The following is a 20,629-nucleotide window of genomic DNA, read 5'->3' as shown; positions in this document are numbered from 1 at the left end:
AACCCGCAGACCTAGAGGGTTGAAAGCTCAGGTGTTAGGAGAGACTTGGCTCGTTCTGTGCACAGAAGAGACCTAACACCGGAAGACCTGAAGAGACAGAGAGGGCTTGAGAGCCAGGCCAAGCGACTCCGTGGAGAAACTCCTGAAGGTCACTACTCTGCCCCACACCTAAGCCCCACCCGCCGCGCCTCTCCAGTCGTGGCCTCTGCTTCTTGGTTTATCTTGTGTGTCGGTTTCCCCAGCGGTGAAATGGGCTTACTAATAAAGTGTAAGAAATAAAATACTGTACCTATAGAGCTTATCCCATTGCCTAGAACTTCATTCGTTGTAATTATATCCTGACAGTATAACGTGTGCTGCTTCTCTTGGTCTCTTACTATAGGATCCCTCCGGAAGGGATTCTTGGTCGGTCCTTGTCAAAAGCCGCTTAACTAGGGCTTCCCTAAGTGACAGTTATGTTCAAACTAGGGCTTCCCCCTTTTGAACAACTGGTTTCCTCAAGGATAGGTGTTTTGTCACTGTGGAGCACTGGTTACCAAGTAATGAAAGAAGAAACGCTTGAAAAAAAATCAGCAAGGAATAATTTGCACCAGTGTACTGTTAGCAATGTCTAGAGACAGTTTTGTTTATAACTACTTTTGGGAAGGCTGCTACTGATAAGAAGGACACGGGTGCTGCTAAAAGCCTAGGATGCATGTAACAGCCCCTTTATAATGAAGAGTTATCCAGTCTAACATGCCCGTAGTACCTGCGTTGAAAACCCCTGCTAGAGGAAAATGCAAAAGACCAGATCTGGGAATGGATTTCCTTGTTCTTTATGTTTAAATAGATGTACTGTGGATTATACAAATTTAAGCTGTAATTATATTCCTGGCATGCCTAAAAAAACCCAATGATTAACAACACTTTGAGAGCAACTTAAAATGGCAAGAGTGCCCCAACTTTCCCATATTCCAATTTTCTGAGATAACAGTTGGAAAGGACCAAAGTAAGCAAATTATAGTAAACTTTAAAGCAATTGTTTATGTTTCTAATTGTAGTACTTATTTTATCTCACTCTCACTTACATTGTGTTATTCAAATAACACATTGTGTTATTCAAAAGAAAATTTAGTAATTGATAATTACTAGGACAGTTCTTTAGTGATTTGAAAGGGACAAATAAGCATATAACTAAAAAAGTGTCATGGCTTGGTGGTGCAGTGGCTCATACCTGTAATCCCAGCTACTCCAGAGACCAAGGCAGGAGCATTTGGGGATTAACAAGTTTTATATATGCAGTACTTCCACTAGTAACCTTGTAAGGTTTAGTCATAATCAAAAGGACTTTTATGACATTGTATATCATTTGCGGCACCCCCTCCCAAAAAAAAAACTGACTAAAGTGAATGCATTTTGAATCCATTATCTGATATTTAATAAAAGCTTTTTTTCCCCTACTGTGACTATATATTATATACCAAGAATGTGCTGTGAATGAATCTATTGTTAATCTTAGGGTGATATAAACTTTTATTTAGTCAAAGAAGGTAAGATCCTTGGTTACTCAGCCTTTGGAACATGAGAATGAAGATGCAATGAAAATATTAGTGCAGAGGAAGTTGGTAAGCATTGGGTTTTTACAAGGTTGGAAAATAGACTAAAGTGAAGAGATTGTAGGGCAGATTAAGGAAGCAGTTTTTTGTGGGGAGGAGCAAATGATATACAATGTCATAAAAGACCTTTTGCTAAAATCTCTAAAAGGGAGTTAACATGGCAATTCAGTATACCTTTCCAAAAACTTTCAAAGCATCAGAGCTAGAGAGAAACACTAGAAACTTCAGTAAAGTAGTTAAAAGGTTCAGAAAAATACAATGATTATTATATAGTTAAAAAATTAGCATAGAGAATTCAGCTGTCTTTAGGAATCACAAATAAATTGACATTTTAAAATGGCTTGAGTAAGCTGTTGGGTTAATAAGTTATTCAGCTAAACCATCCCACGAAGATAATGGTTGTTCTTTTTACTTCTGAACATCCTCTTTCTCTTGGCAGCACTGATACAATGCTTTTATTTAAAGCACTTTGTGAGAAATGTGTATAACCTGTCTTTTTTGTGTTTAGAGATTTTATTCCCTCAAAGTTGCCCCCAAAATTAAAGGTACAGTCGCCCCCACAGGAGTTACTCTACATCCTCAGGACCTTGAGGTTAGTCCGACTGAGTTTCTTGCTATATGTATATATGAGTGTGTGTGTGTGTATATACTTTACTCTCCTTGATAATATAAAGACATTAATCATATCTCTACTTAATCTTAAATGCAGTTTACCAAATTACCAAATGGTTTGGTAATTGCTTCTCTGGAAAACTATGCTCCTGCATCAAGAATTGGTTTGTTCATCAAAGCAGGCAGTAGATTTGAGGACTCCAACAATTTAGGAACTTCTCATCTGCTGCGTCTTGCATCCACTTTAGTAAGTATCTTTATTAACCTCACTGTTTGAACATGCTGTGGTATCTTGGTCCTGTGAAAAAGAAAAGCTTTTTTAATTTGCTTGAGCAACCATACAAACTATGTGACTTAAATAAATTTACAGTTCTAGAAGTTTGAAGTCAAAATCGAAGTGTCTTATGACAAGTCAGGGTATCAGCAGAGCCACACTTCCTACAAAAACTATAAGGAAGAATCCTTCCTTGCCTCTTCCTAGCTTCTGGTGGTTGCTGACAATCCTTTGCATTCTTTAACCTGTGGCTACATCACTTTAATCCCTGCCTCTGTTGTCATATGACCTTCCTTTTGTCTGTACAGATTTCATTCTTAAAAGGACATCTGTCCCAAGGTATTTAGGACCCTTTCTAATCCAGTGTGACATCATCCTAAGTATATCAGCAAAGATCCTATTTCTAAGTAGAAGGGAGGATGAGTGGGGGGAGCCGGGATGTGTAAGTGAGGGTTTTGTAACTTTTTTCACTAAGGATAAAGTCCTCAGGGCTCATTCATGTTATAACATGAGCAAATTAAATTGGTGTCCATCTGAGTGTTAGTGTTAGAACGTAAGCAGTAAGTAAAGATTTATTTAAATTAAAACTGAAAGAATTGCATATATGAACATATGTAATTCTCTTTCAGAATAGACTAAGAACTCCAGTAAGCTTGTATTTGAAAATGGAATGTTTACATAAATATACTTTATATTTAAAATACATGCTTGTGCTCTACATTGCACCTTATTTTATAATTCGTGATTTAAAAGGATCCAATACTTAGGAAAGTTTCTTTAGAATATGCTAATAAGGATTACACAATAGAAACTACTAAGAAAATCTTTTCTTTTTCAAGACTACGAAGGGTGCTTCGTCTTTCAAGATAACCCGAGGAATTGAAGCAGTTGGTGGCAAATTAAGGTTTGTTAAATAAATAATAGGAAATAAAGTGAAAATACCAAAAAATATTCAGTTTTAAGGGAACTCTTCTCTGTTATCAAGGTGATTAAAGATTTCCCAAACAGAACAAGAAAAAGACTGATGAATTTGCATCAAAGTATGAAATATCTTTATCCCTTAAAGTAAAAATTTACATAACCAATTGGGAATAGTATTTGTGATATACATAATATATTAAAGATTTCTATTTGGAAAAATAAAGAATTACAAATCAGCAAAAACAAGCAAAGGAAAAATATAATTGGATAAAAGATAGGAACAGACTTCCCGGAAGAGGAAGCCAGAAACACTAGTTTTGGTAATCAACTGCATACCATTTCACACCCATCAGAGTCTTTTAAATATCATATTTTGGCAGGAATAAGGGAGATGAAGAATCTTTTATTCTGCTTGTGAGAGTATAAATTAAACACTTGAATCAGAGAATACCTAGTAATATTAATAAAAATCAAGTGATTTGGTTTTTTTGCAGGTCTGTGGGGGTGTACTAGGGATTGAACTCCCACAGACCTGCAAAAAAACCAAATCACTCAACCACTGAGCCACATTCCTAGCCCTATTTTGTATTTTATTTAGAGACAGGGTCTCACTGAGATGCTTAGCACCTTGCTTTTGCTGGAGGCTGACTGAAGTCTTGGTCTTTTTGCCTCAGCCTCCCGGGCCACTGGGATTTCAGGCATGTGCCACTGCGTCTAGCATGGTTTTTAATTCACATGTATAAAGATATTCCTTATCTTGGTTGAAACTAGAAAATCTATGTCCATCTTTAGGGAAATGGATAAAGCATAGTATATGATGAGACAAGTGTATGGTTCTGTGGAGTTAAGGGACACTGAGCCATCATTAATACCATCTGTCTCTGGACCTTTGTCATCTTACCCAACCAAAAGTCTGTGCCCATTAAACAATGACTCCCCATTATTTGTCATCCCCCAAGCTCCTGACAACCCCAGTTCTATTTTCTGTTTCTGATTTTGTTCCTCATAAAAGTAGAATCTGAATATTTTTCCCCTTTGTAACTTATTTCACTAAGGATAAGGTCTTCAGGGTTCGTCCATGTTATAACACGACTTAGAATTTCATCCTTTTTAAAGTTGATTTGCCAGTTTTTTTAAAAAAAAATTTTTTTAATTTAGTTGATGAGTATGTTATCATTTTGCACTTTCTGATAGCACTTCAAAAACTTTCCAAAGGAATTTATTGATTTAACAGAAAAGACAAAAGGAAAGTTTATTATTCTGATTTATTCATTCTGATTTATTTCCAATTCAGTGTGACTGCAACAAGGGAAAATATGGCATATACTGTGGAGTGCCTGCGGGATGATGTGTAAGTATTTGCATGTGTTTAGAATAGCTGCTTTTTTTTTTTTATATGTATTTATTTTAGTTGTAAATGTACCTTTATTTTATTTATTTATATGTGGTGCTGAGAATCGAACCCAGGGCCTCACACATACTAAGCAAACACTCTACCGCTGAGCCACACCCCAGCCCTAAATATGTGCTTTTTAAAAAATTCCTAAATTGCTCAGGTCATGTTTGTGTCACTGTGACCTCTGACTTTTGTTCAGTATATTATTAACAAATTTCATGCTCATAATACTATTTACTACGAGTCTTAACATTTAATTTGAGAATGTTAACGTTTGTATAGAATCCTGAATGTTGGTTTTTAAAATTTTTGACCTGTAACTCTTAATTTTTTCTAGTGACATTTTAATGGAATTCCTGCTCAATGTCACCACAGCACCAGAATTTCGTCGTTGGGAAGTGGCTGCCCTTCAGTCTCAGCTAAGAATTGACAAAGCTGTGGCTTTTCAGAATCCACAGGCTCGTAAGTACAATTTCACATTACATTCTGTTGTTTCTAAAGTACTGGCTTTTTGAGAAGATAGATTTTAGAGACAAAAATTGCTGTTGAAATGTTTTCATACTTGAGTTGAAACTATCTTTTCCAAAAAATGTGCACATTTAAGTATATTTTTATAATTTGGATTATAAAGTCCTAGATGTATTTCCTGTTTTCCTTCATGTGTTTGTTTTGCTTGCACCAGAAGCATCAGCAGTTTATCTTTGCTGCTTCTGCTGCTATTGTTTATTGTTATGTATTGCTATTATTGTTAATCAACTTCCCTTTATTGAGTCTTTCAGAAGCAAGCAACTTAACTTTTAAAAAAATAAGAGCTTAGCCAGGCTAAGCACAGTGGTGCACACTTTTAATCCCAATGACTTGGGAAGCTGAGGCAGGAGGATCATGAGTTCAAGGCCAGCCTCAGCAAAAGCAAGTTAGTGCTAAGCAACTCAGTGAGACCCTGTCTCAAAATAAAACACAAAACAGAGCTGGGGATGTGGCTCAGTGGTTGAGTGCCCCTAAGTTCAATTCCCAGTACCAAAAAAAAGAACTTTTTTGTGTGTTCATTTTTTATGCTTATGCAGTGTTTAATTATATAGCATGAATAAGTAAAACTGACAGAACAAGTTTCTAAACAGGCTCTGCTATCTCTTAGAAGTCATACAACTTCTGGAGAAAGCAGAAGTGTGCAGGTAGATGAGAATTGGGAACCCACTGCAGGGCCTCAGTAAGCCACAGGCTTCCATGGGAATGTCAGCCTGTCAAGAAAGGATCCTTTCAGTGTCTGGAACATAGCACATTTAGTTCATATTGCTCCTGTTACTTCATGGTGATGCTTTATGTCAGAGGAATATGGTCTTTATTGCTGAGGACCTATACCAAACAAATGGAATGGTAAAGTAGAAGAAAAGAGGATTTACATTTCCAGAATGACTCCTGCCCCATCGGTGGCATAAGCTTGCAGCCATCATTCCCCGTACAATTACAGTATAGTCTTGTTGTATCTTCTCTGGTCTCTGTCTCCAAGTTTACAACTTATGTCTGTCTTCTTATTTATTATTTTTTACTTTTTTAAAATGGTATATAAAAACTGTACATATTGATAGGGTACCATGTATACATTGTGTAGTGTTTAAGTCACATTAAACATATCTATATGTCCTCAAATATTTACCATTTATGATGATTAATCTATCTGGTATCACAATCTCTACTTCTAGCTTTTTAAAATGTCCAGTCCTACTTCTCTTGTTTCTTGCTCAGCCTTCTTCCCCTTCTAGCAGTGATTCCCCTCTGAATCCACCTATTGTCGTACTTTATGGCTTTGCTTTATCTGTTTTCTCTACCAGTCATGCTGATCCCACATCACTCACCTATGAAACATTCATTCTATAAGACTTACACCATATTTTACTTCCTTTACTCTTTTTCAGTTTCCACTTCCTTCCCTTGTGCTCATACTGCATTTCCAACATAATGCTGATACTGTACTGTAATACTTTATTTCATGACTTCTCCCAGCATTTTGAGGGTGGGCATTATATCAGGCCCATCTCTGTATTTACAGCACCTAGCACAGTGCCTGGCATTAGACAGTTGTCCAGATAGTGAGCAAATGTAGGAAATATAACTAGAGTAAAAACACCGAAGCAGGAAGGCAGGGACCAGGGTACCAGTGAGGAGTAAGTCCAGGTAAATGGTAGCATTTGACTCCTGAAAACTAGTAATATAACCTAAAATTGATACTTTCATCACTCCCTGTATCCTGACAACACCTTCATTCCCTGGAGTGCAAACCTAGAGGTAAGTGGAATTCAGATTAAATTAAGGTCACATGGCAAGGTGGTGGAAGAATTATAACTAGATTCAGACTTCCTATATGTGGACAGTTATACCTTCCAGGGGATACTGGGTGGCCCACACCTGTAATCCCAGTGTTTTGGGAGGCTGAGACAGGAGGATCACGAGTTCAAAGCCAGCCTCAGCAACAGTGTGGCACTAAGCAACTTAGTGAGACCCTGCCTCTAAGTAAAATACAAAATAAGGCTGGGGATGTGACTCAGATTGAGTGCCCCGGAGTTCAATCCCCAGTGCCAAAAAAAGAAATAAAGAAAAGTGTTAGGTGGGCTCTGACATGTAGAAGCTGCTACTATATAATCTCTTATTTTCCTCAGCACATTCAACTGGCAGACTTTCAAAGGTGCTAGAGATTAAATAATAATAAATTTCAAGTCCTCTTAATATTTGAATGCCAAATTTGTATAGATTTTTTGTATACTCAGTTTTTAAAATATTGTTGTCTTTACTTAAGTGATAGTTCAGTAATTTCTTCTTTACTTAACTATCTTATAGGTCTCATTGAAAATTTGCATGCTGCTGCTTACCGGAATGCCTTGGCTAATTCATTGTATTGCCCAGACTATAGAATTGGAAAAGTGACCTCAGAAGAGGTAACTGGTAAAACATACTGCATTTTAAAATGTGCTCATTTTCACCTTTTTTCTTTTCTTTTTTTTTTTTTTCATATTTTTTAGTTGTCACCTTTGTTTTATTTATTTATATACAATACTGAGAATTGAACCCAGGGCCTCATACGTGCTAGGCAAGTGCTCTACTACTGAGCCACAACCCCAGCCCCTATAATTTTTAATACCACACATACACTGTATATCTGCTTATGCATTTGGATGTATACCTGTACTTTGTATATAAAATGGGTAAGTTTGTTTGTTTCTAACCCACAAGAACCAATTTTTAGACTCCTGGAGGGATTAAGAATACATGTTTTACCCCTAATTTTGCACATTTTGAATCAAAAATAATAATAAAAACTATGATTCCTACATCTTATTGATCCTCAGATCACCAGAGTAGTTGATTAGATGGATGGCTAGTTGGCTACTTTTTTTTTTTTTTTTTAATGGATGCAATACCTTTATTTATTTTATTTATCTTTATATGGTGCTGAGGATCGAACCCAGGGCTCCACACTTGCTAGGCAAGCACTCTACCACTGAGCTATAACCCCAGCCCATAGTTGGTTACTTTTAATAAAGATTCTAAGATTCTTTATCAAATCTATCATATCAGTCTGTAATATGGGCCTCTGAAATTGGGTGGAAGTGAGAGGACCTTGAAAGTTCTCCTAGGTAATTCTATAATAGTTCAGATTGGAAACCTTCATGTTAACAGTGACCTCACAGCAAGAAAAGTTTGCTGAGATTGGCTTCAAGGTGGACAAGAAGGGTATAGTGATAGAACTCTATTAGTAGATCAGCCATAAAATATTTACAATGCTTTATTACTACCTATAGAAACACACAGTAATCTAATGTATGGCTTAAACCTTATGATAATAAAAAATCATAAATTTACTTCCATTTTTTTCAATTTCAGATCAATGTATACTCTTAATTTCTTTTCATTCCTTTTTATTAATGGCTTTTTTGATAGGTATGTAATTCTACCTATTTAAAGTATATATACCTATCAGTAGTTTTCATGATTATAGAGTTGTGCAACCTAATCACAATTTCAATTATTTTAAGCAATAGTTTTTATAACTAAGTCCTTTGTAGTTCATTTCAGCAGCATTTATGTCTGGGTATTTATCTTCTGCTGAACTGCACTTGTATGTATTTACAATTTTCTATGTTTATACCAATAAAATCTAATAAGAGTTTTTAACTTTCTCAGTTACATCACTTCGTTCAGAACCATTTTACAAGCACAAGAATGGCTTTGATTGGGCTTGGTAAGTTGGGAATTACTGTATGTCAGTTTGCTTCCCTAAGGACAGTCCTTTAAACTGTAATTCTGTGAATCTAGAACAAAATTTTAAAATTTCTATATTTGTCAAACAGGTATATATAATCAAATTTTAATTGCTAGTCATTTATTTGTGAAAGCACAATCCATTATTTAACTTTGTAAACCATTTGCTTTATATTCTTTACAGTATTTGTAAAACCTGTAACAAGGATGCGTTTCTGTAACAGCAAAGAACATTTACAAACTATCTTGTAAGAAGAAGTACAACTTAAAAGAAAAATAGGCAAAGGGTGTAAACAGACAGTTCATGCTTAAAGTGGCCAGGGTAGAGCCAGTTGTTTTAAAACATAGTCACCCTCACTAAATAAACATTTTAATCTGTGAGAACATCAAAAATTAAAAGGTTGATACTGCTCAGTAGTAATCAGAGCAGTATCAAAATTTTTAGTGGCAGTATAAGAATTGTCCTAAGAGCCAGGTGTACACATGTAATTCCAGCTACTTGGGAGGCTGAGGCATGAGGATCTCAAATTCAAGGACAGCCTAGGCAACATAGCAAGACCCTGTGTCAAGAAAAAAAAAAAAAATAATAATTTGTCTTACAGAAATACTTGTTCAACTATAAAATGTTTACATGAGAATATTGTTAAAATATGGATTTTAAAGTGTTCAGTTCTATAGCTTTTAGTAAATTCAGATAATTTTGTGCAGCTGTTACCACTGTCTAATTTCAGAGTATTTTCATCATCTCCAAAGAAACCCCATGCCCATGAGCAGTCCTTCCCATTCCCACCATCCTGCTTCTGGTATCTGTTAATCTACCTTCTGTCTTCATAGAATGCCCTCTGGACATTTCATATAAATGGAATTATATAGTAGGTAACCTTGTGTAACAGGCTTCTTTCAAGGTCCATCCATATTGTAGCATGTATCAGTGTTCCTTTTTTATGGCTGACAAATATTCCATTACTTCATTTTGTTTATATATTCATTGACATTTAGGACATTTCCACCTTTTAGCAATTGTGAAAACTTAACATTGATATATTAAGTTTTTCTTAAGGTACTAGTTTTCAGGACATATATGGTAACTCTATTTAACAGTTTGAGAAACTGTGTGAGTTATTGTCCAAATTAGTTGTGTGATTTTACATTCCTACCAGCAGTTTTCCAGAGTTCTGATTTCTCTACATTCTCACCAGCATCTACTGTCTTTTTGATTATGACCATTTTAGTGGTAATTGTGGTTTAAATTTGCATTTCCCTAATGACAGATGACATCTTTCTATGCCCTTTTTGGCCATGTGCATAACTTCTTTGGAGAAATGTCTGCTCAAGTTGTTTGCCCATTTTTTAATCAGATTGTTTATTTTCTTTATTCATGAGTTATAAAGATCCTTTATGTATTTTGAATGCAAATAATTTTTGCATATATTTTATTTTATTCCATGGGTTATCTTTTCACTCTTTTTTTTAAAGAGAGAGAGAATTTTTTTTAAATTTATTTTTTAGTACGCCAGGCAAGCGCGCTACCACTTGAGCCACATCCCCAGCCCCTCTTTTCACTCTTTTAATAACGTCCTTTGAAGCATCCAACTACTAGAAACATGCTAATTGTCCACTGAAAAGGGATTGATTAAAGAAATGATGGTATACCCATAGAATGGCATTTTGTATGACCTTAAATGAATAATATGGACTAATCAGAAAAAAAGAGGGGCAGGGGTATAGTTCAGTGGTAGAGCACGTGCTTAGCATGCATGATGCCCTGGGTTTGATCCCCAGCACCAAAAATAAAAATCAAAGTATACGAATATAACCACATAGAAAAAAATTCAGATGAATATGATAGTAAATAGTTAATATTAAATTGTAAATGGATATATGGAAGAATGGCATTGCAGTAGAAAGAAAGCCTATTTTTAAATTTTATAATCACTTATGTTAAAACAGAAAAACAGATGTTTTAGAAATTCTGGTTCTAGCTTTGTTTTTGTTTTTGTTCAAACAGGTGTAAGTCATCCTGTTTTAAAGCAGGTTGCTGAACAGTTTCTCAACATAAGGGCTGGGCTTGGTTCACCTGGTGCAAAGGCCACTTACCGTGGAGGTGAGCATTCTCTTCTACTATGGTTTATCAGAAGGACGTTTCACTGGTAGAACAGCACGTTGGGGTGGAATAGACTTGATTATTTACTACCAAACCATTTCAACACAGAAGGAAATAATTAGATGACTTAGGTATTTAGCCTTAACATGTTTTGTGTGTGTTGGAGTAGGGTGTCATGGGGAAAATATAGGACCAAGGAAAAAATAGGGCCCGGGAAAAGCATAATCTTAGTGGGTTAATACTGTGTTATAGAAGATATTGAAGAATAAAACCAATGGTGCTGAGCATGGTGGCACATGCCTGTAATACCAGTGACTCAATGAATGAGGCAAGAGGATTACAAGTTCAAAGCCAGCCTCAGCAACTTTTTGAGCAACTTGTCTCAAAAAATAAAAAGGGCTGGGGTTGTGGCTCAGTGGTAAAGCGCCTATAGGTTTGGCCCCTGGTACTCCCTACCACCAAAAAAAACCCCAATGGTGACCAAGCCATTTTCCTCTCACCCTCTTCTTACTTGGCCCAAGGTGAAATTCGAGAACAAAATGGAGACAGTCTTGTCCATGCTGCTATTGTAGCAGAAAGTGCTGCTATAGGAAGTGCAGAAGCACGTGCATTCAGTGTTCTTCAGCATGTCCTTGGTGCTGGACCGCATGTCAAGAGGGGCAGCAATGCCACTAGCGTCTTGTACCAGGCTGTTGCCAAAGGAAATCACCAGCCATTTGATGTAAGTCTGAAAAGTTGATAATCTTTCTTGTTCCCAGAGACTCAGTATTTATGTTGTAATCCTGATCTTCTACTCTTAAAATTTGAGACGAACACATAAAATATTTGTGCAGTTGAAGTGACAACTAGGCTTGTTTTTGGTACATTAATGGGTCTATCAAAAACTTATTATTTTTAATCCTAATGTAGAAAGAGGAATTGCATGCTTAGAAGTTAGAAAGTCACACAAGTTCCCTTTATGATAAAGTTTTAGATAGTATATGTATCCCTAGATTCTAACTAATGTTTCTTTCTAGATATTATTGTTTCTCTTATGTTCCGGTTGCTACTCTCTGAATTTCACTACTCTTTTTGTTTTCCAATCAAGTGAGCAAGATGTATACCAAGAAATTGTTTACAGACCCATCCCTCCAGTTTAAAATTAAATTAAAAGAAAAAAAATGAGAGCTTTAATCATAACAAAAGGTTCATGTTACTTTAGAATACACTCTTTTATGACAGGAAAGTATTAAAGCTTTAAAAATAATGATACATCAGGAGAATATAAAATACCAACCAACAAAGTATTAATTAATGAATGAGCATTGTTTGCCCAGTGTAATATCCTTCATGAGTTTTGGTAGTATACATATAAAAGATAACAAACTAAATTATAGGAATGAACATTGGTCATAGTTTCCAATATAGTATATGGAACATGAAGACTTGTGCTTTATTTAGTAAAGTCTTTGGCCATTTGACACTTAATGATGGAAATTTAAATTAGCATTTTTCTGTTTTTTATTTGTCTATTTTACTTTGAGTGGTAGTTTTTAAACTTGTTTGGATTTTAGTTGTTATTGTTTTAGCAGAGAGACCTTTTTCCCTATATGATTTCCCAGCTGCAATGCACAAAAGGTTTAACTTTTAAAGAAATTTTGAAGACTTACTTGGCTGAAATCTTTTGAATCTTCTGTACAGAGCCTCAGGGTTCCCTGGAGCACAGTTTAAAAACCATTATCTTAAAGTAGTCCTAAGTTAAATTTTGCTTTTTAAATTTTCTCTATATTATATTTCATCATTCACTGTCTACCGTTTTCTTTTTTTTTATTATTTAAAGAGACAGAGAATTCTTAATATTTATTTTTTAGTTTTCAGCGGACACATCTTTGTTTATATTTGGTGCTGACAATCAAACCCGGGCCGCACAAGTGCCAGGCGAGCGCGCTACCACTTGAGCCACATCCCCAGCCCTGTCTACCGTTTTCTTAATGCTTTATTTTTCACTATTGAATGTTACTGATGGCTTTGCGTAGCTAGAATTTATTCCAAATTCAATTATATAATTTAATAGAAATTCCTACTTTAGATTTTGACCAGAATTTTTTTTTCAAACCATTTGAAATGAGTTTCTTCTTATGTTTTACATGATCTGAGCCAGTGGTTTTCAAACTTTAATGTACCTAAGAGTCATCTGGCATACTTGTTAAAAATCTGCCTCCTAAGCTACCTACGTAGGACTGTATCTTGTATAGGAATCTGAAAGTCTGTATTTTTTAAATAACAACTTTTTTTTTTTAATGTAAATGGTCCAAATGAACACTGTGAAACCTTGTGTTGGTCAATCAGGATCCCCTTAAGGAGCTCTAAATTCCGCTCACACTTTGGTCAGCAATATCCCTATTATCCAGAGGCTGAACTTTTTGCCACCTTGGAAATCTATATAATTTTTCTGTAACTCTTTGACCTTAGTGTGTAGGAGAAGTGAAAGCAAATTGATGAAAAAGTCACTACCAACAGCAAGAGAGGAAAAAAAAAAAACAGGTCTAATGATCTATACCATTCTATACCATTTGACTATACTGTATCTATGTTATAATAAAATGTTTGAATTATCCTTTGTTCATCAAAAGAAGTTTATAAAATACCCAGCAAAAAGGAAAATGAGCAGTCATTTTAGAAAGATTTAAATGAGGGGTGGGGGAGCTCTGAAAGTTTCATTGTATTTCAGGTTTGTGCATTCAATGCCAGTTACTTGGATTCTGGTCTCTTTGGAATTTACACTGTCTCCCAGGCTGCAGCTGCTGGAGATGTAAGTTTCCAATTCATTAATTCTTAGAATTTTTTTTTCCCATCATTAGCATGTGTTCAGTTAAAATATGGAATGTTTGAATGGTCTGTCAGCATTTCTCAGTGTGAAACCATTGAAATGTATCTGCTATGAGGAAAATGTTTAAATGTATATTAATACTTCCAGAAAAATGGGGAAATGCCTCCTTGATGTTCTGGTTCTATTTGGACAAGTGGCAATGAGTTGACTCTGAAATATCTGGATATGAGAACCCTAGAAAAGTCAAGCCAAGATGTGTATTTTCTGATAGAGATTGTGCTAAAGTCAGGGTTATGGGTGCTTTTACTTGTAGGAGAAGAAAGCCAAAACTCAAATTCTGGGAAACACCATCTATATAGGGCAAATGACTAAGGAAAAAAGGCCAGGAAAACAGGAAGAAAAAGAAGAGAAACCATTATATTTGGAGGCCAGGAAGAAGAGAATGGTTGATACCATTTTGATCCACTGATAGGTTAGCGTCCCTTTTGTTACCACAGAGAGGTCTTATAGTTTTAACAAACTAGATCGTTATTGGTGATTATATCAGTTTCCCCAGAGGAGTAGAAGTGAACCAAAATTTACAGTGATTAAGGAATGATAGTTTTAACAAACTGGATCGTTATTGGTGATTATATCAATTTCCCCAGAGGAGTGAAAGTGAACCAAAATTTACAGTGATTAAGGAATGATTGAAAAGTAACAAGTGAGAGATTGGTGCAGGTAGGTGGAGCTTCTTAAGACTTGTAGCTGGCCATTTTGGGAGAGTTTATACTGAAAAAATGGGACATTGATAAAGAAAGATTGGAGCAAATATGAGTTAAAAAATGACAACTGGCTCAAGTCTGAGAAAGTAAGAACAAGTGGGATCCAGAATGCAATGGATGTATTGAGCCTAGGAAATCAAGACTAATGTTGGGAGATGTTGTCAGAAGATGAGGAAGAACCTCCATCATAAGGCAAGAGGCTAAGTTTCAAAGAAAGTAATGAGGCTTGGGACAAATGAATGGCAAGATGCACAAAGTATGGGCAGCAAGGGTAGTATAGGTAGGTATCTTGAAGTGCCCATGAATTCATAGTACAATCAACCAGGTCTGTTTTATCTTTTATTCTTCATTAGCATTTTTTATCCTAATGGAAAAATTGGGGAGGCAGGAGTAGGATTAATCCCAGATTGGAATCCAGCAAGGTGGACAGGTTAGAAGTAGGAAGAAGATAGCACAAGAGTTGGGAACATTCAAGAGTGAGTGAAGGGAGGATTCATAGATCTAGGCCAGATAAAGAAGAGAAAGGGGCCTGATTGAAAGTAGAAAAATAAGGCACATGATCTTGAGAAAGTGGAAGAGTAAAGACTGAGGCTGGAAGTCTTTGGAATTGGGGATTTCAGAGATAAGACAGGTCTAGGTTATGTGTGGGCATGGCTATAAAAATGGGTAATTAATGTGAAAGGGAAATGAAAGTCCTGGAATTTAGGTGATGCTGGGAACAATAAGTAGCAGGCCTGGAATGCTACAAGGGCTGGGATGAAGAAAATCATGGGCCAGATTTTTAAAATGTATTTGTTCATCAAGTATTTACCAAGCACCCACATCACTAGAACTTGAATCTTTCTTGACTTTGACATTCCAAGTATGGATAAGCCTTATAGATTGACTATTTAATTAGATTACTAATTTCTGCTCAGTTAATATTAAGAGATAGCAATTTTAAAAGCATGATGTCATGAGAGTTTAGAAATTTTATTAGAGATACTTCATTTTCTGCTGTCTGTCACTTAAATTTTGTATGAAGTTTGGATGCTTAGATACTATCATTTGCACAAATGGTTGCTTTAAGGAACATATAGCAACTACAGAATTCCAAATGGACCCTGTACTGTTTATGAGAACTAACCCTCTATCTTGTGTTTTTGCCTCAGTAGAGGAACATTTGCTTGCCTCTGGAGACTCTGGCACTGGCCAGGGATGTCCAACTCTTACTTATGTGTCTTAGGTCATCAAGGCTGCCTATAACCAAGTAAAAACAATTGCCCAAGGAAACCTTTCCAATGCAGATCTCCAGGCTGCCAAGTAAGTTTCCATATTAACTACTTTGAAAGTTGTTTTTCTTTTTCAGTTATAATGATATAACATACTTATAAGGAATGAGGAATACAGAAAAGTATTAAAGGGGAAAGGGAAAACTGGGGATGTAGGTCAGTGGAAGAGCATTTGCTTACCTTACCATAGGTGAGGCCTAGGTTTGATTTCCAGCAGCACAAAAATAAGTAAATAATAAAAGAGAAACACAACCATATTCCATCACCGAGAGATGTAATTGTTAACATTTTGCTTATTTTCTTGACTCTGCGTTTTAAACATAATTGTTAACATTGTATTTATATCTTTTGATTCTAATTAAATATTATATTTATTGTAAAAATATGAAAATTACAAATGAAAAGAAACAGAAATAATTCCTCTTTAAGTAATTTAAGTATATGGGAGGTTGTGCATAGGTTATATGCAGATACTGTGCCATTTTATGTAAGTGACTTGAGCACTGGTATGCATGGGGGTCCTAGGATAAATAGCCCACAGATGCCAAGGGACCACTGTACTTTCTAGGTAGAGATTCCCAACTGGGTTTCTTGAAAAACATCTGATTTTTTTGTTTTGTTTTGAATAAGAAAGACGAATACATGATTTTTAAATTTCCACTATCCAGATTGAAAGTGTCAAAAAACAAAACTCCTAAAGTATTAGTACTTCAGCACTTTAACTCCTAATGTATTATACTTCAGCACTTTAAAACTGACAGAAAAATTGGAAAACACCCTGCACTTTTGTTTAACAGTGAAGACATTGTATTCTGACTCCATCTACTTAGGACATTTTCAGGATGTGAAGCCTGCAACTCAAGTGTGTCAGGGTAAATTCTAACCCAGGATGGAATAGCCTTTACTCATTTCTGTTACTGTTGTTATTAGTTTCGTTATGCAACATATTACAAAATTGTATTGTAGCATGGTTCTTACAAAGTATGATATTTTATACAAAATAAAATTTTGGTTATTATTGCCAAGATATGTTTTCTGTCTTTTTGATGGAATTGATATTTTTTCTTATAAGGTTTTTAGTCTTCCTATAGCAAAGAGTGAAAGTAAAGTGTCAGTCCTGAAGGGACAAACTAATAACCTCTTGGTAAAGTTTATTGCAGGTTAAATCCTTTTTTAATTAAACTGACAATTTGCTTAAATTGCTGCATTAGATTGTGATTAAATTTAGATGGAAGTCTTGCTGTAGAGTGCCAAAGGATGATAGTTTGTTTGTGGTTTAAATAACTCAACTACCTTATTGAATACCATGGAATAATAGTTCATTTTTTAGAGAATTATAAATTGGATTTTGTCTTGTTTTGTTTCAATTTGATGCTTTTGTGTTCATACTTAAGCTTCTTGGGCTCTCAGGACTGTACCATCCTTCCCCACCTGCCTTCTGCATCCTGCTTTACCCTCACTGAGGCAAATCCTGGCATAGAATTAGCACTTGGGGGTTGGGGGAGGAGAGAGAGAGAGAGAGAGAGAGAGAGAGAGTGTGTGTGTGTGTGTGTGTGTGTGTGTGTATTGAGCACAAAATTCTGCTAAATGAACCTGCATAGGTAGATAATTTTCTTTAGTGTAAATACTTGGATTATCACTAAAAATGTAGCAGAAGGCAGGAGTTATTTCACGTATAGTTTTACCTAGATCTAAGTTCTAGTCCAAAATCAAAAGGTAATGCATGCCTGTAATCCCAGCAGCTCTGGGAGGCTGAGGCAGGAAGATGGCGAGTTCAGCAAAAGCGATGCACTCAGCAACTCAGACCCTGTGTCTAAATAAAAATGCCCCTGAGTTCAAACCCTGGTACACACAGACACACATAGACACACCAGGAAAAGGCAATCTGTTGAGTTTTCAGTACAGTTTTATATTGAAAGTTTTCCAAATAGTAAATGATAAAGTATTCATTGGACGGAAGAAATTTATAGAATGGAGGCCTTAGCTGTTAATATTTACCAAAAACACTGTAGAACTTTGATTGCGCAAAGGGGAGGAAGTGGAAGGGAGAAGGTATGGGGGGCAGGAAAGATGGTGAAGTGAGCAACATTATTACCCTAGGTTCATGTATGACTGCACATATGGTGCGACGCTACATTGTGTACAATCAGAAATGAAAAGTTGTGCTTAATTTGTGTACAATGAATCAGAATGCATTCTGCTGTCATGTATACCCAATTTAAATCAGTTAATTAATTTAAAAAACATTGCAGAGTTTGAGCTATATACTTTTAAATTGCCTTGCTTTATAAAATTGACTTCTGCCTTTTACCAACAGGAACAAGCTGAAAGCTGGATACCTAATGTCAGTGGAGTCTTCTGCAGGCTTCCTAGATGAAGTTGGATGCCAAGCTCTAGTTGCTGGTTCTTACATACCACCAAACACACTCCTTCAGCAAATTGACTCTGTAGCTACCAATGATGTCATAAATGTAAGCAAATGAAATTTTATGGTGTAACATGAGAAAATGTAACCTTAATGATCAATTTCAGAAGAAATGCATAAGCTTCTTATGTTGTTCTATGTTGTTCTCATGCCTCACTACCTACTACACAGGGGCTTATCGTCAAATCTGCAGATAGCTTCCTTGTCAACTCAGACCTATGTGTATCTTCCTTGTTCAAATAAATTATCATTAGGTTAAACCATTTTAAAATCTGTAGGTCAGGAAGAGTCAAATACTGTCTCATAGGATCTGGCCTAAATAGTAGTGAAAAATAACAACTAAGGAATAAACAAGGGCTAGAGTTGTGGCTCAGCGGCAGAGCACTCACCTAACATGTGTGAGGCCCTGGATTCGATCCACATAAAAATAAATTAATTAAATGAAGATTTTTTTAAAAAAATAAGAAAGAAACAAACTCCATCCTGCCAGTCCTTCCATCATCCAGCATTTCAAGATTTTCTTTATTCTTTTTAGCCTAAGACCTTCTCCCACTTTTGGCATTTTTCCCCCACACATAAGACTGTGTTTTGAGGGCTAGGATTATGTCTAGACTATGTCTCATACTTCTTTGTATTCTCTAGAATGCCTAAAGAGCACAAGAGCTACAGCATATATCTAAAGTCATTGGGTTTTCCCATGTTTTTCTACATTAAGAAATGTTGACTCCTTTTTTTTTTTTTTTTTGTAAATGTCCCAACTATCTAAAATAATCTATTTTTTAAAGAGACAGAGAAGTTTGTTTACCTTAAGATAATAACTCTTAACTTCATTCACTTGCCCCCAAGTTCATCATTACATACTCTGCTAAGTGGCTGACCTCATCTTACATTCAAGAGTCTGCAGCCCAACTGCCTCCCTCACCATCTCTCCTCCATTAGGAAAGCTGGCCTGAGATAATCGGGACAAGGCTGGGGGAGCTGCTGCTATACCTAGACCTGACTTTCACTGCACTTAACCTAAATATAAATAACTAGGCTTTGAATCTGAAATAGTGGCATAAAGAAAACTAAAGAGGATGGGACTGTGTTTGTAGTACTTGCACATGTGAGGCACTGAGTTCAAGCCTTAACACCACATAAAAATAAATAAAATAAAATGTGTGTCCATCTACAACTAAAAATATTTTTTTAAAAAAAGAAAAGAAAATTAAGGAAGGCTGGAGTTGTAACTCAGTGGTAGAGCACTTGCCTAGCACGTGTGAGGCGCTGGGTTCGATCTTTAGCCCCACATCAAAATAAATAAAGGTATTGTGTCCATCTACAACTAAAAAGTATATATATAAAAAATAATAAAATGCTTAGTTCAGTTATCAATATAAGTTTGATTTTAACTATATTTTGATAGATCCAGACTATTTGCTGTTTTAATATAGAAGCAAGCACAACCCTGCCTGAAGTCACTCTGCCCTGTTTTGCAATGTCAGTGAGGTTTTCCTCATCCCCCTAACTACTCTGTTATCTAGATCACTGCTCTTGCTCACTGGGTCAATTTTCGATGGAATATTCATATTCAAAAGAACAGCCAAGGGCTAGGGTTGTGGCTTAGTAGTAGACCTAGCATGTGTGAGGCCCTGGGTTCTATTCTCAGCACCACGTATAAATAAAAAAATAAAGGTCCATCTACAACTAATAAAAATACTAAAAAAAAAAAAAAAAAAAAAGCTTAACTTTTCCTCCACATTGTTCCAAATTAAATGAAGCACTAGCCTTCTCATAGCTTATTCTCACAAGAGGCTATTATAGAATTGCTGGCTTAAAATGTTCTATCTATAAACTCTTGAAATGGCAAAGTAGTATGGCAAAAGTTTATCTACTTGACGGTACATTATTATTTCTTTTAATTTTCTGTCTTCTTTTGTTTTATTTAAAGGCTGCAAAGAAATTTGTTTCTGGCCAGAAGTCAATGGCAGCAAGTGGAAATTTGGGACATACCCCTTTTGTTGACGAGTTGAAACACTGAAGCACAAACTGCAAGGGAGAGCACAGAACATTTTCTCATCCCAGAGCAGCAGACACATGAAAGTCAAAAGTCTATAATTTATCTTGTTTTTCTCAACTAAGTAAAATATCATAAAACATAATTAATGGAGTCAATAAAACATTCTGCTTAAATGTTTTTCTTGCATTTTTCCTGTTTAATCAAT

At 35.8% G+C, this 20,629-nt stretch overlaps 1 protein-coding gene across 1 annotated transcript in view; it reads left to right on the top strand.

Annotated features, from left to right (window-relative positions):
• Positions 1-20,601, top strand: part of Uqcrc2 (ubiquinol-cytochrome c reductase core protein 2) — a 20,879-nt gene extending 278 nt beyond the window's left edge. The window contains exons 2-14 of the mRNA XM_005323733.4: positions 2,104-2,187; positions 2,305-2,454; positions 3,321-3,385; positions 4,697-4,753; positions 5,136-5,260; positions 7,631-7,728; positions 8,975-9,032; positions 11,061-11,156; positions 11,678-11,877; positions 13,867-13,947; positions 15,955-16,031; positions 18,318-18,471; positions 20,356-20,601. Coding sequence (XP_005323790.2) covers positions 2,104-2,187; positions 2,305-2,454; positions 3,321-3,385; positions 4,697-4,753; positions 5,136-5,260; positions 7,631-7,728; positions 8,975-9,032; positions 11,061-11,156; positions 11,678-11,877; positions 13,867-13,947; positions 15,955-16,031; positions 18,318-18,471; positions 20,356-20,445 — 1,335 coding nt within the window. The 3' untranslated portion in view covers positions 20,446-20,601. The remainder of the gene's footprint in view (positions 1-2,103; positions 2,188-2,304; positions 2,455-3,320; positions 3,386-4,696; positions 4,754-5,135; positions 5,261-7,630; positions 7,729-8,974; positions 9,033-11,060; positions 11,157-11,677; positions 11,878-13,866; positions 13,948-15,954; positions 16,032-18,317; positions 18,472-20,355) is intronic.
• The last annotated feature ends 28 nt before the right edge of the window (positions 20,602-20,629 follow it).

This window comes from Ictidomys tridecemlineatus, chromosome 10 (assembly GCF_052094955.1).
Source record: "Ictidomys tridecemlineatus isolate mIctTri1 chromosome 10, mIctTri1.hap1, whole genome shotgun sequence".
NCBI classification, from domain to species: domain Eukaryota; kingdom Metazoa; phylum Chordata; class Mammalia; order Rodentia; family Sciuridae; genus Ictidomys; species Ictidomys tridecemlineatus.
This window is presented reverse-complemented; position numbering and strand designations above follow the sequence as displayed.